Genomic DNA, 17842 nt, shown 5'->3' with positions numbered 1-17842 from the left:
GATAAGAACATCCACTCACCACTTCTGCCTGCTTGTTGTTCTGTAAGTAAGTTAAATAGGGTATGGTAATTTCTCTTAGATGCAGTTAGGAATATAGTGAAGTTTAGCTTAGATGTTTTCTTTATTTATTTGAGACTGTCCTGTAATGTTGTTTTAGATATTTCCTGTGATTTTGAACTCTGAAGTTACTGTGGTGATTTACTGAGTATTTTCTTGTTCTTTTATTATTTTTTATTAAAATATATTTAGGCTTATCATCCTGACTGATATCTGTGAGACATATTTAAGCTCTGAGAATACCTGCATATGTATTTGGTGACACTGCGGGCCACTCCTAATAGCCTTGTTCTTGGTCAAACTATAGTTTGGATTAATAGTAACATTACACAGTAGGACTGGACACCCTTTGCTAAGTCCTTAAAGTAGCTGATAAGAGTTGGATGATAGCAGTGATAACTATCTTATAGGCTGGGCAAAAGGGGGCATAGATAGTAAACCTGTGCCAGCCTTTCCCAGGTGTGTGTGTGTTTGCATATAAATCAAATGTCAAAGAGTGTGTGTGTCAGCTAATTAAGCAGGGACATGAAGCACTGGTTGTGACAGAGAGGGTGCTGGAGGTCTTTGCTTGGCCACTCAGCTGAGATCTCAACTCTATAGCTGTGCCAGTGAAGAATCTTACTGTGGATCTGGAGAAAGAGGGGAAAAATAGCCACAGACTGAATGTGGTCTCTGTGTGCTTTTAAGAGAAATTGCACTTTACTGTGTGTGGACTTGTCATCCTCCCAGTGTGTACATCCCCCCCACTGTTGCCAGTGGTGAGGACTGAGGCTCCAAGATAACTGGGCCAGTGTTGAGGCATTGTACTGTAAAATGTGGGTCAGAGAATTAACAGTACTGCTACCCAGAGTTGTACATGGATATACATTTCCACAAAATGCTCTAGGGTGGTGCAGAAGGATGCAATCCTGTCTGCAGTTCAAATGACGTATGTTCAGTTAGTGTTTTTATCACAGGTGTAGAATGGGTCAAGGAGGATAGGAGTGACTGGCTGTTGCCTTCTCATCCATGCTGGGGTAAGGAGGCATTTCTGGCTCAGTGCTTTGCTGACATCTGCAGAGACAGCTTAGTAGAAGAACATGCACTGCCCAGCATTACACCTCAAGCATCACAAAGTGGAGCTCAGGAAAGGTGCCATGGAGGTCAGCTGTTCCTGAAGTTAGGATGGTTGTCCTCTGTGTCTGGCAGACTGACCCACACCCTACCACTTTACTCTTGCCTTTGCAGTGAATGAATGAGCTGATTAAGTTCTCCAGCTGTGCAACATATGGGCCATAGGTCTCTCACAGGGGCTGGAATGTTCCACCCTGAGAGAGGTACAAATGATTTAGTTGTGCACAAAAAGGTGCGACATTAGGTAAAAGCTAGAAGATGAGATGAGAATGCTTATAATCCTACTTTTCATGTTGTTTGGCAGTATGTTATTGCTAGGCACTGGTCCTGAACCTCTGTGAGACAACCACTGTGTCTACGATTAGGTTTTTGCATAAGTGTTTAGCCTTTTCTTTCCGTCTAAATAAGCAGCCATTCTTTTAGGTGAAGGGGGCTGAAAGTTGAGTCTAGGGATGAATTTTCAAAGGTTTTGTTAAACATCCAGAACACTTAGAGGAATAGTAGTATCACAGCCTGGTAAAATCCATGCACTTTGTTGTGGAAGACTGAATGTTCTTTGGACCTAACTGGCGGTGTTGTCTTACAAAACTTAAGTGTTTCCCCATAGGAGGTGTCCTTGGAAGAGGAGCCAGATGAAAGGGAGTCATCCTCATCCATATCATATCAATATCCCAGACCAGCATATGACTGTGAAATTTGGGAGTATACAGTAGTACATTCACCTTTGGTGCAGAAGGCTGTGGGTTCTATTGCTGACACTGCTGTGCATTCAAAAGGGAGAAGTGCTGCACTCCTGAATGTGTCATCCTTTGGATGAGATGTTAAACTGAGGTCCCATCTGCCTGATTTGGTGGTAGCTCAGGTGGATGTAAAAGACCCCATGGCACCAACTGAAAAGAGTAGAGAAAGTTCTGCAATGCCCTTGCCATATTTCCCCTAATATAATTAATACCAGCTTGGGTCTTACCTGAAAAGAGGCTAATAAAGTGGTCAACAAAAAATAAATAAAAATAAAACATAAGCTAGCTCATCATACAACTGAAGTAAGAGGGCTCTCTTCCTTTTTCCTAGAAAGTGAGGGCCAGACATATTTGCCCATTTGCTGAGGAGGGAGACATTCATCCTATTCCACAAACAATGTACTCCTCAGCAAATTTTCAGTAATTGAAAAAGGGCTGGAGCAGATAAGAATGGACTTGTTGTCCCTGGGTCTGAGTCTTGATTCCAAAGAACCAGGCCAGAAAAGTCTAGTGGGGGGTCAGCTAAGAGGTATCATGATGGTGACTGATGGGTCTCATGTGTCATGCACATGAAGTATATGAAGGTATCATGATGGTGACTGATGGGTCTCATGTGTCATGCACATGAAGGATATGAAGGTATCATGATGGTGACTGATGGGTCTCATGTGTCATGCACATGAAGGATATGAAGGTATCATGATGGTGACTGATGGGTCTCGTGTCATGCACATGAAGGATATGAAGGTATCATGATGGTGACTGATGGGTCTCATGTTTCATGCACATGAAGGATATGAAGGTATCATGATGGTGACTGATGGGTCTCATGTGTCATGCACATGAAGGATATGAATGTTTTCCTCCTGTAGCCCTCTAGTTCACAAACTCTAGGCTGGAGTATTATATCATCAGACATTGCAGCTTGCCCAGGTAGGACTACAACTCTGTTTTTGTGCAAGATTGGGTGTGTACCTGACAGATGAGGGTACAATGTTTTGCACACTCAAAATGGGGCTTCTGAAGTCATGTCCAGGGTCTTAATGTAGTTAGACTTCCTTTTACAATGATGAATGTATGATAATACTTACTAATTTCTTTTTTCTGAAGCCACTTTTTGGACTTTAAGGGATTGTACTCTTTTCATATTATTATTTTTCTACAGCTACCTTTAAGCCTTCAGCATACAAAAGATCTACAGAAACATGTTTACACTAATTACCAGAAATATCTTTTCTGTGAACTCGATGTTTCATGCAAGGCGATATGTCACTCATTTATAGTTGACATGCTAAAATTTAGGGATATCAACAAATCAATCACATGCATCGGTGTCATCCAATCGAGTGACAATACAAGACTTCCACATTTTGACCTAGTTAACAAACAGAATGCATATGCACCTAATTGCCCCACCTCAACAGGCCACTCACTATTGAAAGCAGAAGCACACATATATGCATGCAAACTCATGTGCATATATGTAGTGTGAAACATATCTCTCAACCTCTTAGAGCAAGAAATCTGGGCAAAGCTACAAATAATGATGGGACAAAGGCCCAAAATAGGGACACATTTTTAAATATTGCTCTTAGAAATGTAGAAAGTTGACAGAATAACAGGTTTTGCATTAGCATGAATTTTTTTGAAGGATAGGAAATCTGAAACTTAAATAACTGTCATTATTTTCCGATTTCAACCCTCAATGATTTGCCACTGATTTGACAGAAAACCACAATTTTATGAAAAACAGACCAAAAATATGAGGCAAAAGTCTAGACATTCTACGAAAGTCTGTACAGTTCAGAGGTATCATATGTATGCAAGTTGATTTTGCAGCAAAAGCTCTTAACAAATTAGGAAATCATCACTAGTTCTAGTATGCCTAATGTCAGGAAGAATTATAACCGCTTGTTAGTATATGTGTCAGTCACTAGGCAGCTGATTAAATGCAGAACTAGTACAGGGCCACAGCAGAACTTTTACCTACAATCACACCTAAGGAAGAGAGCTGCAATGAGATATGTAATTTAATATAGCTCACTATTCCAGCAGTTCTGTAGGTTTCTTATTTTTTTGATTAAGCCATCTAAGATAATAATTTCTAACATAATTTGCGTTTTGATTATTAAAACAGCTACATTGTCTTCTAGTATGAGCAGTGAAAATGTCATTTTATCACCTCTGCACAGGTGAGCAGTGAATTGCTGGATCCTTGTGTTTGGAACCAAGGTGTTGTTGCATTGTGATGCCTCAAACCTCACCTTAACAGTTGATCCCTTTGAAAATGTCAGCTTTTTTTCTCGTTGCTCTGACTCCCAGCAGCCACTACACTTGGAGTTGCACACAATCACGGACCCATCATTGGGATCCTCAAAACGAGGGTTAAAGTGCAGTGCCAGGTCACTGTTGTCCTTGCCCAAGTTTATAACAAAGCTGCAAAGCAATGAGAGAAAAGAATCACATGAGACGTGTGAGCTTCATTAAGGAGGAGCTGCTACTGCTACTCTTGGGTTAATATACGTGTGTTAAATAAAATACAGCCAACCACTTTTCTTGTTTATTGTCTTTGTGAAACCTAAGTCATAGAATATTAACATTTGTAGATTAATGTGTATATGCAGAAATCACTTGTTTTGCCATATACATTTTATTTTGAATTGCAAAAGTAGTATAAAAATCCCATGACTGAAAAATGATACAAAGTAATATTAAAACCAGTAATAATACAATAGTTGCAACTATGTAAGTTATCTACACTCCCACCTTACTCCATATTCTTATCAAGGCTTTACCTTCCTTTCATGAAACTATCTTTTTAAAACACCTTTATTAAAATACAGCATAAGGTATCGGCATACATACATAAAAAAAAAAAAAAGAAAACAAACCTTTCTAAATTTTTTTCCAGTTACAGACATTACATATTACATGTTCTCTTTCTTTCTAAGAACTATTTTTCAGTCCATTATATAAATCAATGAATTCCTGCCTCCCCTCAAACCTCACTCCTCACTCCTCTTGAACATTTTTTGCAAGCATTGTTCCCACAAATTCTATTTATTTCTATGTAGTTTGCTCCTTCCCTTTTCTAAAGATTCATTTTCCATTTCTTTTATCTCTTTTACAATATTCATTACTTCAGATGCAGTTGATTTAAATTTTGATTATCATTTTCTAGTAATTTCTCTTTTGGCAGCCAATAGAATTAAACCTAATAAGGCCTTACTATGTTTAGGCAATTCAAATCCTGTGTCCCAGCTCAAAATAATCATTTCTTTATTTACAGCCATTTACTTCCCCAATATTTCTGACAGAGTACTCTATAGGGAATTTTTAAAATCTAACAACTCACTACACTCTCAAATAATATTCCCTGTTACCTCTTTATTCCACATCACACCTCCAACATTTGCTATCTACCTGAGAAAAAATTCTTTGAAGTGTGCTTGGAGCACCCCTGTACTACCAGGCTATAACTCATTCCACACCTTTCGGCCCCAGAACTTGGACTGAAGCTCCAAAGGCGGTGGTGTTTCCATATTCATAAAGGACATGCACACCTCCAGACTGGTAGCCCAACATAATGCATCAGAGATACTTCAGGTGTAGTTAACATTGGGTAAGACAGCGATTCAGGTTGTAGCCTGCTGTAGGTCCCCAACCATGTCTCAAAACTCACACTCCACATTCCTAAGCACACTGGAGAATATTGATTGACTATGGATGAATATTAGGGTCCAGCCTAACACACTCATACTGGGCAACTTCAACTACCCCTCCATTAACTGGGAAAACTACTCGTGTATCAATACACTTGCCTAACGTTTCCTGGAATTCATTAATTCCAATGCCCTGGACCAGCTCATTCTTACCCCCACTAGAGGTAGCCACATCCTTGACCTGGTCATTACTAACATGGGTGAACATTGCTCTACACCAATAGTTAACTCCTCCCTGGTTAGATCCGACCACAAACTAATCACCTTGGAATTCCACATCCCCCCCTACAGTGGTAACTACTATGAAAAACTTCTCCAAAGCTAACTTTGGGCTCCTAAAAACAGAGTTGGCTAACTTCACAGCACCCATGCAAATGGAGAATAGCTGCATGACCACCGAATCACACACCAATGCACTGTAGGAACACGTACACAAATGCATGGATCTCGCTATACCCAATAGAGCCAAGATGCTGTCCTCCAAAAACAGGAAGCCAATCTGGTGGTCGCCTGCCATAAACAAACTCTACAACAGAAGAAGGAAAGTAATGTGGAATAAGGTGAAGTCCCAAGACTGGAAAAACTCCCTTATCAGCCTCAACAAAAAGTTGAGATCCCTCATCAAATCCTCTAAAGCTAGCTATGAAAATTGAATTATAGCAGACAGTAAAGACAACCACGAGGCCTTCTATAGTTATGTAAAGAATCTCCATGGCAATACCCAGATTTGCTCTTAGCTAGTGCACAATGGTACCACCTATACTGAGCCAGATATTGCCAATATACTGGCCGACAGATTCAGTGCCAACTTTACCCCACTCTCCCCCACCAAAGGACCAATCACAATAGTAGTAGATTGCCAGGCACCCAGTATTACTGCTGCACGGGTTATAACAGCACTGTCCAAGGCCAAGAATACAGCTTCTATGGGACCTGACAATATCTCTGCCTGTGTTCTACATGAACTACAGAGTGAACTGGCACCTCACCTGTGTGCCCTGTTCAATCACAGCCTCACCTCAGGCTTTGTCCCTTTAGAATGGCACACTGCTACAGTCATCCCTCTCCACAAAGGAGGAGTCACTACAGACCCTGGGAACTATTGCCCCATTAGCCTGACGAGTCTGATATGCAAAGCTATGGAATGCATCATCATGGACCTAATAAACAAGGATATAGGGAATCTCCAAACTCTGGATCCTGCAGTTTGGTTTTGTGAAGGGTAGATCATGCCTGCTCAACATGGTTGACTTCTTTGTGAATGAAGGCAAGGTGGTTCATACAGCCTACCTTGATCTGACCAAGGACTTTGATACCATTCCCCACTCAGGAATCATAGAAAAACTCACTAAGCTAGGCATCAACCACTATATCACTGGGTGGGTTGCAAACTGGTTCACATATAGAACCCACGGTGTGAAAGTAGCTGACTCCAAGTCAGACTGCTGACCAGTCACGAGTGGAGTCCCACAGAGTTCGGTCCTGGGTCCTCTCCTGCTTGGTATCTACTTCTCTGAGGTTCAAGCCAACACAAAGGGACTCTGGCTGACAATGTTTGCAGATGATTGCAAGTTGGGAGCTATTATTAACTCCCCAAGTGATGTTGACATCCTACAGAAAGGCCTCAATGAGATCAACGACTGGTGTTGGAACCATGGCATTAAGCTCAATGCCAAAAAATGTATTGTCATCCCCTTTGGGAAAAAACAGTTCCCATGAATTACCACATTGATGGTAGTCCTCTGAACATAGAAGGCGCTATAAGAGATCTGGGAACACAGGTTGACAGCAACCTGTATTTTGACCACCACATTGCCACTGTGGTCAGAAAGCCCTTCTATGTGGCATATCTCATTGCTAAGGGTTTTGCATCCAGGAAGAAAGAGGTCATTGTCTCCCTCTACTCTTCTCTCATTAACCCATTCATTGAGTACAATTCCCCATTTGGCATGTACCTCACTAGACACCTGCAACAACTGGAGATGCTGCAAAAGTACCTCACAAAGAGGATCCTAGGCCATAAACACTTGTCCTATATGGACAGACTAAAAAAACTCCAACTATGGAAGTCAGAGACAATGGGGCATTTCAGCGTCTTCAGCGTCGTCAATGGAAAGGAATGTTCCTAAAAATGTAACTTTCGCCAATACTTCAGCGACTGTTAGCGTAGCTGAGGTTCTCGATGGTGCCTTAGCTTCATCAAACACAGGAGATTCCTTTCAGACGAACAGTTCGAATAAGGGAAGAAATGGAAGGAAGGGAAGAAACCACTTCAAATAATATATTGGTATGTGAAGCAGGTTTTATCCCAGTAAATTCTGATATAGAGACTTTAATGTGTATAAATGTATCTAACTTGGAATTGACTTATGATATGAAAAATGTTTTGTTTAAAGGTAGTAAATTCATACCGACTTTTTTTCCTTCTCTTGCTGACATATATTTTGAAATCAAAGATTTCATTAGAAAGCTGTTGTTAAAGGTTTATTTCAAAAGAGAAGATGAGTCAGTTTCTGGAAATGTTGACTTTAATGTCTGTTGCACTGATTTAGATGACAGCCTTTTGAATTTGTCTATATATGATTATGATGGGTTAGACCTCTATGAGTTGTATGATTTGTATGAAAATGATGCACAAGTAAACCATGAAAGTATTTACAACACTGGTTATGGTAAATTCATTGTGCCACATCTAAGAAATGTTAATAAATTTACACCTAATATTAATGTACCTGCCATTTCAATTTTCTTTAAAGTTCTTTTTAAAGAAATTGAAACAGCATATAAAATATTTTGTAAGGAAAAAAGTTGTCATAATTTAAGTGAAAATGAATGGCAAGCTTTAAAGGAATTGAAAAAGTTTAAATCCAACTTTATATTGAAATGTGCTGATAAAGGTGGTAATTGGGTTGTCATGAACAAATTTGATTATTGTGAGATGGTTAATATTCTACTTTCTAATGCTGAGGAATATAAGAAATTGGATTATGAGCCAACCAAGATGTTCAATGATGAGTTATTATTTTTATTAGAAAAGGGAGAACGCTTGGATTTTTTTGAACATAAAGATGTTTGTAGAATGTATATCAAAAAACCTGCTACACCCATTCTATACACTCTGCCTAAAGTACATAAAAATTTACAAAAACCACCTGGCAGGCCTATAGTTTCAGGGATAGGTTCCTTTTTGGACAATGTAAATACTTTTTTAGATTTTCATCTGAAAGCACATTTACATAAGGTAGTAGCTCATATTTCCAATACTCAGGATCTCATTAATAGTATATCTAAAATCAAATGGCATCATGATTATTATTGGGTAACCATAGATGTTAAATCACTATATACTAACATAAACATTAGATGGGGGCTGGACTCTATTTTTGATATGTTGGGTGAAGGGCCAAGAACTAATTTTTTGGTAAGCTTATTAGAGTTTTGTTTGACTCATAACTATTTTTTCTTCAATAATAGTTATTTTTTGCAGGTGAAAGGTACAGCGATGGGGGCAGCTTTTGTGCCCTCATACGCTGTTATATACATGGGTTTTTTTGAAAAAACATTCATTTATCCCACTGACTTTTTTAGGAACAACGTAATATTGTATCAGCGCTTTATAGATGATCTTATTTTTATCTGTAAGGGAGATATAATTGAATTCTTTGAATTTTTTGAGGTATTAAATAGTAATGGGCATAATCTTTCTTTTTCTTATGAGTTAAATAGAACACAGATTAATTTTCTGGATCTGTCACTATTTGTAAATGGGGAAAATATAGGATTCAGGCCTTTTAGAAAATCTACTTCAGTTAATATGTTTTTGCATGTGACAAGCATGCATCCTGATCATCTATTAAAGGCATTACCTCATGGTGAATTTAAGAGAATTTCTGACCACACTAGTAATACTAGTGAAAAAGCTAATGAATTGAACAAAGTTGTGCTGAGGTTGGGTGAAAGAGGTTATAATAAAACACAGTTATTAGCATGTAGAGATAAATTACTTGGAAAAAAAGTAGATGTGATAAATTTTGAATCTAGACGTGAAGATTTCACTATGGAACAGAATAAAGATGTTGAAAAGCTTTTTTATGTAACCAAGTTTACTGCTTTTTCTGATAAACTAGTGTCATTGGTTAGAAAATATTGGTATCTTGTCAGTGATGATAAATCTATTGGTCATTTATTCCCTAAACATATCACATTTTCATACAAAAGAGAGAAAAATCTCAAGGAATTGTTAAATAATAATTTAATAGAAAGGAAAGAGAATATTATAATTTCAAAGTTAGGCACCTATCCCTGTGGTTTTTGCAATATTTGTGATAAGGTTAGGAACCTGAGTGTTATTAATGATGTAAATTTTATTTCCAAACATCATTTCAGTTGTAAATCAACAGGGGTGGTTTATATTTTGGGCTGTTCATGTAAAAATATGTGGTATATAGGACAAACAAAAAGAATGGTAAGGGTACGGATTTTAGAGCATTTAAAAGATATCAGGAACCAAAATTTGGTTAGCCCTGTTGCTAAGCATTTCCAAGAGAAACATAGTGGCTCTTCTAATAGTTTAATATTCAGTATTTTGGGAAAGCCCTTCCTTCAGAGAGGAGATGACATTGTAGTAAAATTACTGGAGCTTGAAACTAGAATGATTTTTAAGTTTCATACTCTAAAGCCTAATGGTATGAATCAGGAATTAGGCATTTAATGAATTATTTATACTCAGCATACGTTCATATATTTATTTATTTATTTATTTCATATCTTATATCTTATATTTATATCTATATTTATAATAAATTCATAATCAGTTTATGGTCACTTTAAAAGTTTTTTCACTGTTTAATTAATTAATTAGGAGATTTAATTGTTTAAATGAGTATGTATATAAATGTGATGTTTGTACTCAATTAATTGTGATCCTTGAAGGCGAATTGCCGAGGTACCAGATCGCTGGAAATAAAGGAAGTAAGATACTGGTGAATTACTGGCTGTTCGTGTGTTTTCTTAAACTCCAACTATTCTCTGTCTCATATCGCCTACTTAGAGGCGATCTCTGCTTGACTTACAAAGCCATGTCTGACCCAGCTCTGTTAGAAATGCTACATCTAAAGAAATCCCAATCCCTTCACACCACACACTCCAGAGACCTCAACCTCATTACCACAATCAACAGAACAAGCTGGAGGGACAGGTTCATAACCCAGAGACTGCCCATGCTATGGAATAGACTTCCCATACATGTCAAACAGAGCACCTCATTGGCCCTCTTCAAGAGAAATCTTGATGAGTGGATGGGAAATCGAAAATTCACCCCAGGGATCACTCCAGTGGCTCTACTCAACAGTGGCACTGGGAACTAAGGTTGGGTGGCACTATGCCAGGATAATCATATGGGCTAGGCTTGTAAAGGCTCCAGGGCCATTAGCCTAGTACACACCTATGAACCTATGAGACTATGCTGATACTTACAAGCAAAAATCCTAAACCTTCTGACCTGTGTTGCATACTTGGGAGCCATACATTTATCTAAATTTGTTCCCTTGTAAATTGCTTTCCATTCTCTTTCTCTCTCTCCAATCTTTTCTAACCTCCTCTGATTGATTCTTACAGTTATGCAATATTTTTATATGACCTAAAAATTATCCACTTTTTAACACCAATTTATGTTCTAGATTCAACTAAAAACTCTACCAGAGCAGGCCTTTTACTTAGGACTTCCCTATCCCTTTCTTTTTGCCTGTACTCCGATATCAGTCCCTGTTAGGGAAGGTAGTCTGTAGCTTGCAGTCTAAATGTATTCTTGGCCTCATCCCACTCTATTACCTTTACATTTTTATTTATTTGCTTCTAATACCTTAGTTCCTTTGCTGTTTGTCCATTAAATTGCAACCCCTCTTGCCTATTTTCTCTGCCCTACTTGCAGCCATTCCTGTAGGCAAAATCTCACTTCTCTATTCATGCTTTGGCTTAATTCTTAGAATACTTTCTGCAACTTTAAGCATACATATTCTTTATGGTTGTTTTTATTCTCTTGAGGATCTGCATCAAAAATCCCACTCTTTCCTTATTTTTTGACTCACCCTTCTTCATCATAATCCCTTTTCACTTTGAATTATAATCTTCTGCTTGTGTTATGTATAGGAGCCTTAAACTGTGTAGCTGTAAAATATCCCTTTGAAGGAAATTGGCTAGGTTTAAAATGACCCACAATTTATTTAACATTTGTTGCCTGGGAAAGTCTGACTAGGACAGAGGCTATTTCCAGTGGAGGCCCGGGAATAAACACTCCAGACACATGTCTGCGGAATGTAGAGTACCCAGAGGAAACCCACACAAACACAGGGAGGACATGCAGACTCCACGTAGAAGGCACCCCAGCTGAGAACTGAACCAGAGAACCTCTTGCTGTGAAGTGACAATGTCAACTGCTGCATCACTGCGCCACCCTGCAGTGAGCCAAGTATTTATCTATGAATCTGTGAACCTAATCCCAAACCACCTTACTGTATTCGGAGTATCAGCTTATCCCATTTAACTTTTGCCCTCTCTCGCTCCCAGATAAATTCTTTCAACTCTTTATTAATTATTGTCCACACCGTTTCCACTGGTTGATAAAAATATGTCTGATCTGTATATAAAACTAAAGGGACTAAATACATTTTCACTGCTGGTATCTTACTATCCTTATCCAAGAGCTTCCAGTTTCTCAGTTTTTTCTATTATATTTTATTTAATCTCTTCTTACATATCCTTAACTGCAAGAACAAAAGCTGTTTTATTCCATACTCCTAAATTCTTCATCTTTTTATGTCACCATAAATATGGGTATTGCTGAAATAGCCTTTGTTTTATCTTCATTAATGTTATGTCCTGAAATGAACTGAAACTGTCTCAAAATGTTTTGATGTACAACATTGCTTTCTTTGCAGCATGTGTTTCAAATTTGCAGTTTTAAATATTTTTCATGTTCATATTTGTTGTAATGTCATATTATACATATTATAACTTATGCATATAATCATGTGACTGTCCTAAAGTTGCTGTTTTTATGACCCCATGCTATACCTATAAAAGGTCTTGTGTGGAACAGTGTATATTGCCATCATAATCAAATGCAAATAAAGAAATAAAACAAAAAATCCATAGACATACCGCCAGCTTGACTACAGAGACTTTAGGTACTCCAATATCAAGAAAGGAGTCAGCTTTTGAAAGAAACTGCAGTTGCTCCACTGCTTGTCTTCTACTACAGCTAATCAGCCCCTTGTTTCTGCTCAATGACTGTGTGACGACTGGGGAGAGATGGGTGAAGGCTGCCAGCCTAGTCAAATAGAATTTGATATATAATTCTGGCATTTGTAAATAAATGTAAAATACAGGCATGTTTTCTTGATAATAAATGTAAAATACAGGCATGTTTCTTGAGTGTAAAGAAAACTGTGAAATGTGGAACTGCAAAATATGTGACAACATTGCACTCTACTGGCCCAGTGAAGCATGTTGTGACCCTTTCATGTTAGAATTCAGCTCCACTGCGGCTGGATGAAGGTTTCATGCCCATTGTTTTAAGGTTAAAGTTTATGACCAGAATTTAGATGTGGAAGGTGCTTTATTGCTCTAGTTTCTGTTAGCATATACATGTGAAATGTCTTCTGTTGTTGTAAGTTTCTGTGCAGGTGTTAGATTGCTAAATAATGCAGTTTGTTTGCCTGAGAAAACCTTAGTGTCAAAAATGATGTAATTTGGGGAGGGACATGTTTGTTAGTAATGTTTAAATACTATATCTCACAAGAGACTCAAAACATTTTGACTTTGGTCATCCGATTTATCAGCACTCTGCCTTGTGCTCACATGTAAGTTTTAGCACTGTGATTTCTTGTAGGAATAGTTCAAGCTAGTAAAGATTAATTAGGTATTTTTCTTTGAAATCATACCTGTCCTACTGTATTATTTTAAGTTTCTTTGTGATCTGTGAACTCTTAGATATCTCTGTGGTATTGTATTTTCATCTTGTGTTTTAATTATTTATTATTAAATATTTTTAAAACCTTTTACCTGTGGCTGATTTGTGTAGAGATAAGCTCTAGAGTACATTGCATATTATAGAGGTTGTTGTAATAGGCCACTCTAAAGTAAGCCTTGACTGTTAGTCATACTACCATTGGATAATAATTTTGCACAGTAATAATTGGACAGCCCTTTAAGGGCCTTTGAGTAGCTGATATTATTAGCTGGTGGTGGCAGTAATTACTACCGTATAGCCTGGGTAAAGGCCAACCTTTTTTCCCAGGAGGGTCTGTGTGGTTGTATAACCTCTTCTCCAAGTGTGTGTGTGGTGTGTCAGCTACCTGGGCAGGGACACGAAGCACTGGTTGGACAGAGAGGGTACTGGAGGTTAGCTTGCCAGCTAGGCTGAGATCTGGACCCTATAGCTGTGCCAGTGGAGAGTCTTATTGGGGACCTGGAGAGCAAGGGAACAACCAGCCCCAGACTGACTGTGATCTCTCTTTGCACTTAAGGGAAATTGTACTTTACTGTGTGTATTACTTATCCTTTCCTCTTCTAGGAGATGACCTCCCTGTTGTTAGTGGTGCGGATTGAGGCTCCTTGATTGCTGGGTCAGGGCACGGTCATCACAGACTGTTTCAGCAGCACTGCACCTGTTAAGCAAACAGCAACTGGCTTCCTGAGCTGTGTCATGATTTGCATTATGCAACTGCATTTGCTAAGCTGGATCAGAATAATTAAATGTTTCTGCAGCACATAAGCCAAGGTGCTGGCTATATTCTTTTTAAGCACATCTGGCAGTTGGATGAAAGGGCTATGCATTGTAGCTCCCGTGCTACAATGTTTGATTCCCTCAACCCTTATGTACCATCTGTGTGACCTCAAGCAAGTCACTTAACCAGGCATTGCTCAGGAATTTGGGCTAGGCTCCTTAATGGTCCACTGGGCTACAGGCCTAGTAACTACCTATGAAGTAGCCTGGATCTCAGCCTGTTGTAATGTTAGCAGTGTTTTTAGTCAGTGTGTGTGCTGTGTCTCTGTTGAAATCTGTCCTGCTTGACATCTAAATGTCTAGAAAGAGTATAGGAGCAACTGGATAGTTTGTGATCCAGGAAACAATCCATTATTTTGGAAATCCTGAAGGTGGAAAATAATGTCAGTTGCTGAGGTGACCAGCAATTTTGAAGTTCTGTTCAGAGAGACTTTCCAAGTGTTAGCAGTAAGTTAGTGACAAAGAAAATCAGTCTTTGAAATGATCAGTGAATCAGATAAAATTACAATTGTAATCAAACATTATACTTTCATGACAAGGCTTCCAACTGGATAATATCAGTGTGCAGGCATGTACTGTGCATATGTTGTGGAACATATAAATGCAAATTAGAAAGAATTAAATGCTTCAGCTAAGACTTAAATCTAGGCCCTTTAAAGTATTAAAAGAAGTTTGATTCTTGATCAGTCTGAAGCATTTAATTCTTTCACAATTGTGTTTACATGGGCTCCATAATATATGTACACTGCACTCATCTTTGCAGTAATAATTAATTATTTGTGTGGTCACTAGGTTGCCTAATGAGAAAGACTGTGTCAGTGGTGCAACAGGTAGCACACACCCCTTTGGTGATGGAAGACCAGAAGATGAGAAGATTGCAAATTCTATTCCCACTCCAAGTGATTGGATTGCTTACACTAAAGAGCAGCATTGGTTCCATATACTTGAGGTGGTAGTAGCTAAAGTGAACGTAAAAAAAAATCCCACAGCAACTATCAAAAAGAGTAGGAGTTCTCCATATGTTACATTAATAAAGTCAGCATTTTGCATATTTATAATAAACTTAACATACAGAACATACCAGGAACTATGTTAAATAAAATAAGTATTTACACGTCTTCCTTTATTTTATCCCCCACTCTTTTTTACATAACCAAAATTCTATCCTTCTAATGATGTGTGCTATATCCAACACTTTATCAAGTGATGCTTCTTTCCTTCTTGCTTGCGAAATCTAAAACACAATTGCCATACATAATTTATCTTTGTCTTTTACTTCTTTATTACCTTTTTTTATAATAACCATAAATAACACTTTCTGTTTTCACCTGTTCTGCTATATTTATGTATTTTTTAATTGTCCCATAGTTTAACCACTCTTGGATACACCAGAACAAATATGTTCTATTGTTTCTACCGTATTACGTTTGATATATGTCTTATTATCTATTGCTTAATACATCATGACCTTTTAACTGGTAACTTCGTAGTCATTAATCTATACAAAAATCCGGACCTTATTCCCATTCAGCAAGCCATCTTTTCCTATTCTTAATAGCCTGTGTCACCTCTTTTCCCACATTTTCTCAGGGATCTGCATAAAAAAAACTTTGTCATAATTTCTTCATACATTATTTTTCTTTTTTGCTCTACTTTTTCTTCTTCAGTCTTCCATTCCCTCAGTTTTTCTTTCCCATGACTGCTTTTCTCCTTGTTTTCTTCATACACTTATCTACTTTCATAACTTCCCACAATTCCTTATGTTTTGTCAAGCATTTTTACTACATTATTCTCCTTATCATGTTTCTTACTTTTTACGATCTAATGTAAACATAATGATGCTGGGAAAAACAAATTAATTTTTTTTTCGATTTGGGACTTCTTTCTCTGTTTTATTATGCATTATCCCCCTTTTAACTGGGTTCAGCCTTGAACCCTGTATATTACTGAATATTATCTGTAACAACTCTTCTCCTAATTCCACAGGAAATGCTGCAACTGATCCTAGATAATTCAGTATGCCTAATAAAATGGTATTAATTAAATACTTTTGATCAGTATTTATTTTCTGTATCTCTTTTTCCATTGCCTTTTTGTATTTTCATAATCTCCAAATGTTATTCCCAGTATTTTTATTTCTTTTTCACTGAAATAAAAAAATACTCTCTTAATTACACCTCCAAACCCTTTACCTTTTTTTCCTGTGATTGCTCAATCTTGGTACCCATTTGAAATGATGTTGGGATCCATTAAAGCTAGTTCTGAAATACAGAGACTGAATGGCCATAAAAATGGGCTTACATATATGAAGTCTGAGATAGCCATTTCTCAGAATATTCCCTTTTCTTCAAGGTATAATGATCTATGAGTTGCTATACATATGTAGGAGAGATGTGGGAGGCTTCCAGTACTGAAGATTAACTCTTCAACTGTAGTTTCAGTCTTTTATTTGGCATGTCAGCACTTGGCATTTCTTGTGCTAACATTTCATTAGGGAGACCTCAGTCCTACCCATCTTAAACATTATTAACTCTTTTTTGCCACTTCTGCTATCCATCTTACAGGTTTTTGCTATAATCACCATCAGTAACATAAGACATCATTAACGGTATCTTTACTTCTTTACATGCATATTTTTCATTTTTCATTATCTTGTTTATATGTCCTATTACTGCATTCATATATAATGCAAAAACTACATTACTTAAAGGACATCCTTACCTTAAGCCTCTTTGATTTTTTTTTTAACCAATCATTAAGAATCACAGCTACCATACTATTTTTGTATGCTGTCTTTATTAAATTAGATATTTCTCTATACCATAAGTTTATTCTTACATTTCTTTCTTCTTCTTTATATTATACAGTATTTCCTTAATTATCATTAGCATTTTTAACTTGTATCCCTCCCACTCCATATATTCAATTAATTTGCTTCTTTTCTAATATTTTTTCCATTATTTGAATTATTTTCATACAGATTTCATAATCATCATTCATTAATGTAATTGGTCTCCACTTACATTTTCTTTATTACACTTTCCCATTTTAATTTTATTGTTCCTTCACATATACCTCCATCTTAAAATCAGTTTGCCTTCCATTTATATATGACCTTAATTAGAACTTTCTTCTGGTTTTTTTTGTTAATTTTTTAAATAAAATGTATAATCAATGCCATCTGGCCCTGGCCCTAGCCCTGAATTTTCAATCATACTAACCTCACAGTAAGACATTGTCCTGTTCGATTCTCAGCTAGATCGTCTTCTGTGTGGAGACATGCGTGAATGGGCGTACCTTTGATGAAGGTTGTGCATCAGGGCTGGCAACTCGGCACGTAAAAATCTACTGACAATCATTAGCAGACTGGGGTTCCGCTGTGGCGACCCCTAACCGGGAAAAAGCAGAAAGACACAACAACAACT

General features: G+C 37.6%; 1 protein-coding gene across 1 annotated transcript in view; it reads right to left on the bottom strand.

Moving 5' to 3' along the window:
- The window catches only part of LOC122801785 (galectin-2-like), a 122157-nt gene that overhangs the window by 26307 nt on the left and 78008 nt on the right, over window positions 1-17842 (bottom strand). The window contains exon 3 of the mRNA XM_044071380.1: window positions 4175-4346. Coding sequence (XP_043927315.1) covers window positions 4175-4346 — 172 coding nt within the window. The remainder of the gene's footprint in view (window positions 1-4174; window positions 4347-17842) is intronic.

This window comes from Protopterus annectens, chromosome 1.part0, assembly GCF_019279795.1.
Source record: "Protopterus annectens isolate FY-2018-M chromosome 1.part0, PAN1.0, whole genome shotgun sequence".
NCBI lineage: Eukaryota > Metazoa > Chordata > Ceratodontiformes > Protopteridae > Protopterus > Protopterus annectens.
This window is presented reverse-complemented; position numbering and strand designations above follow the sequence as displayed.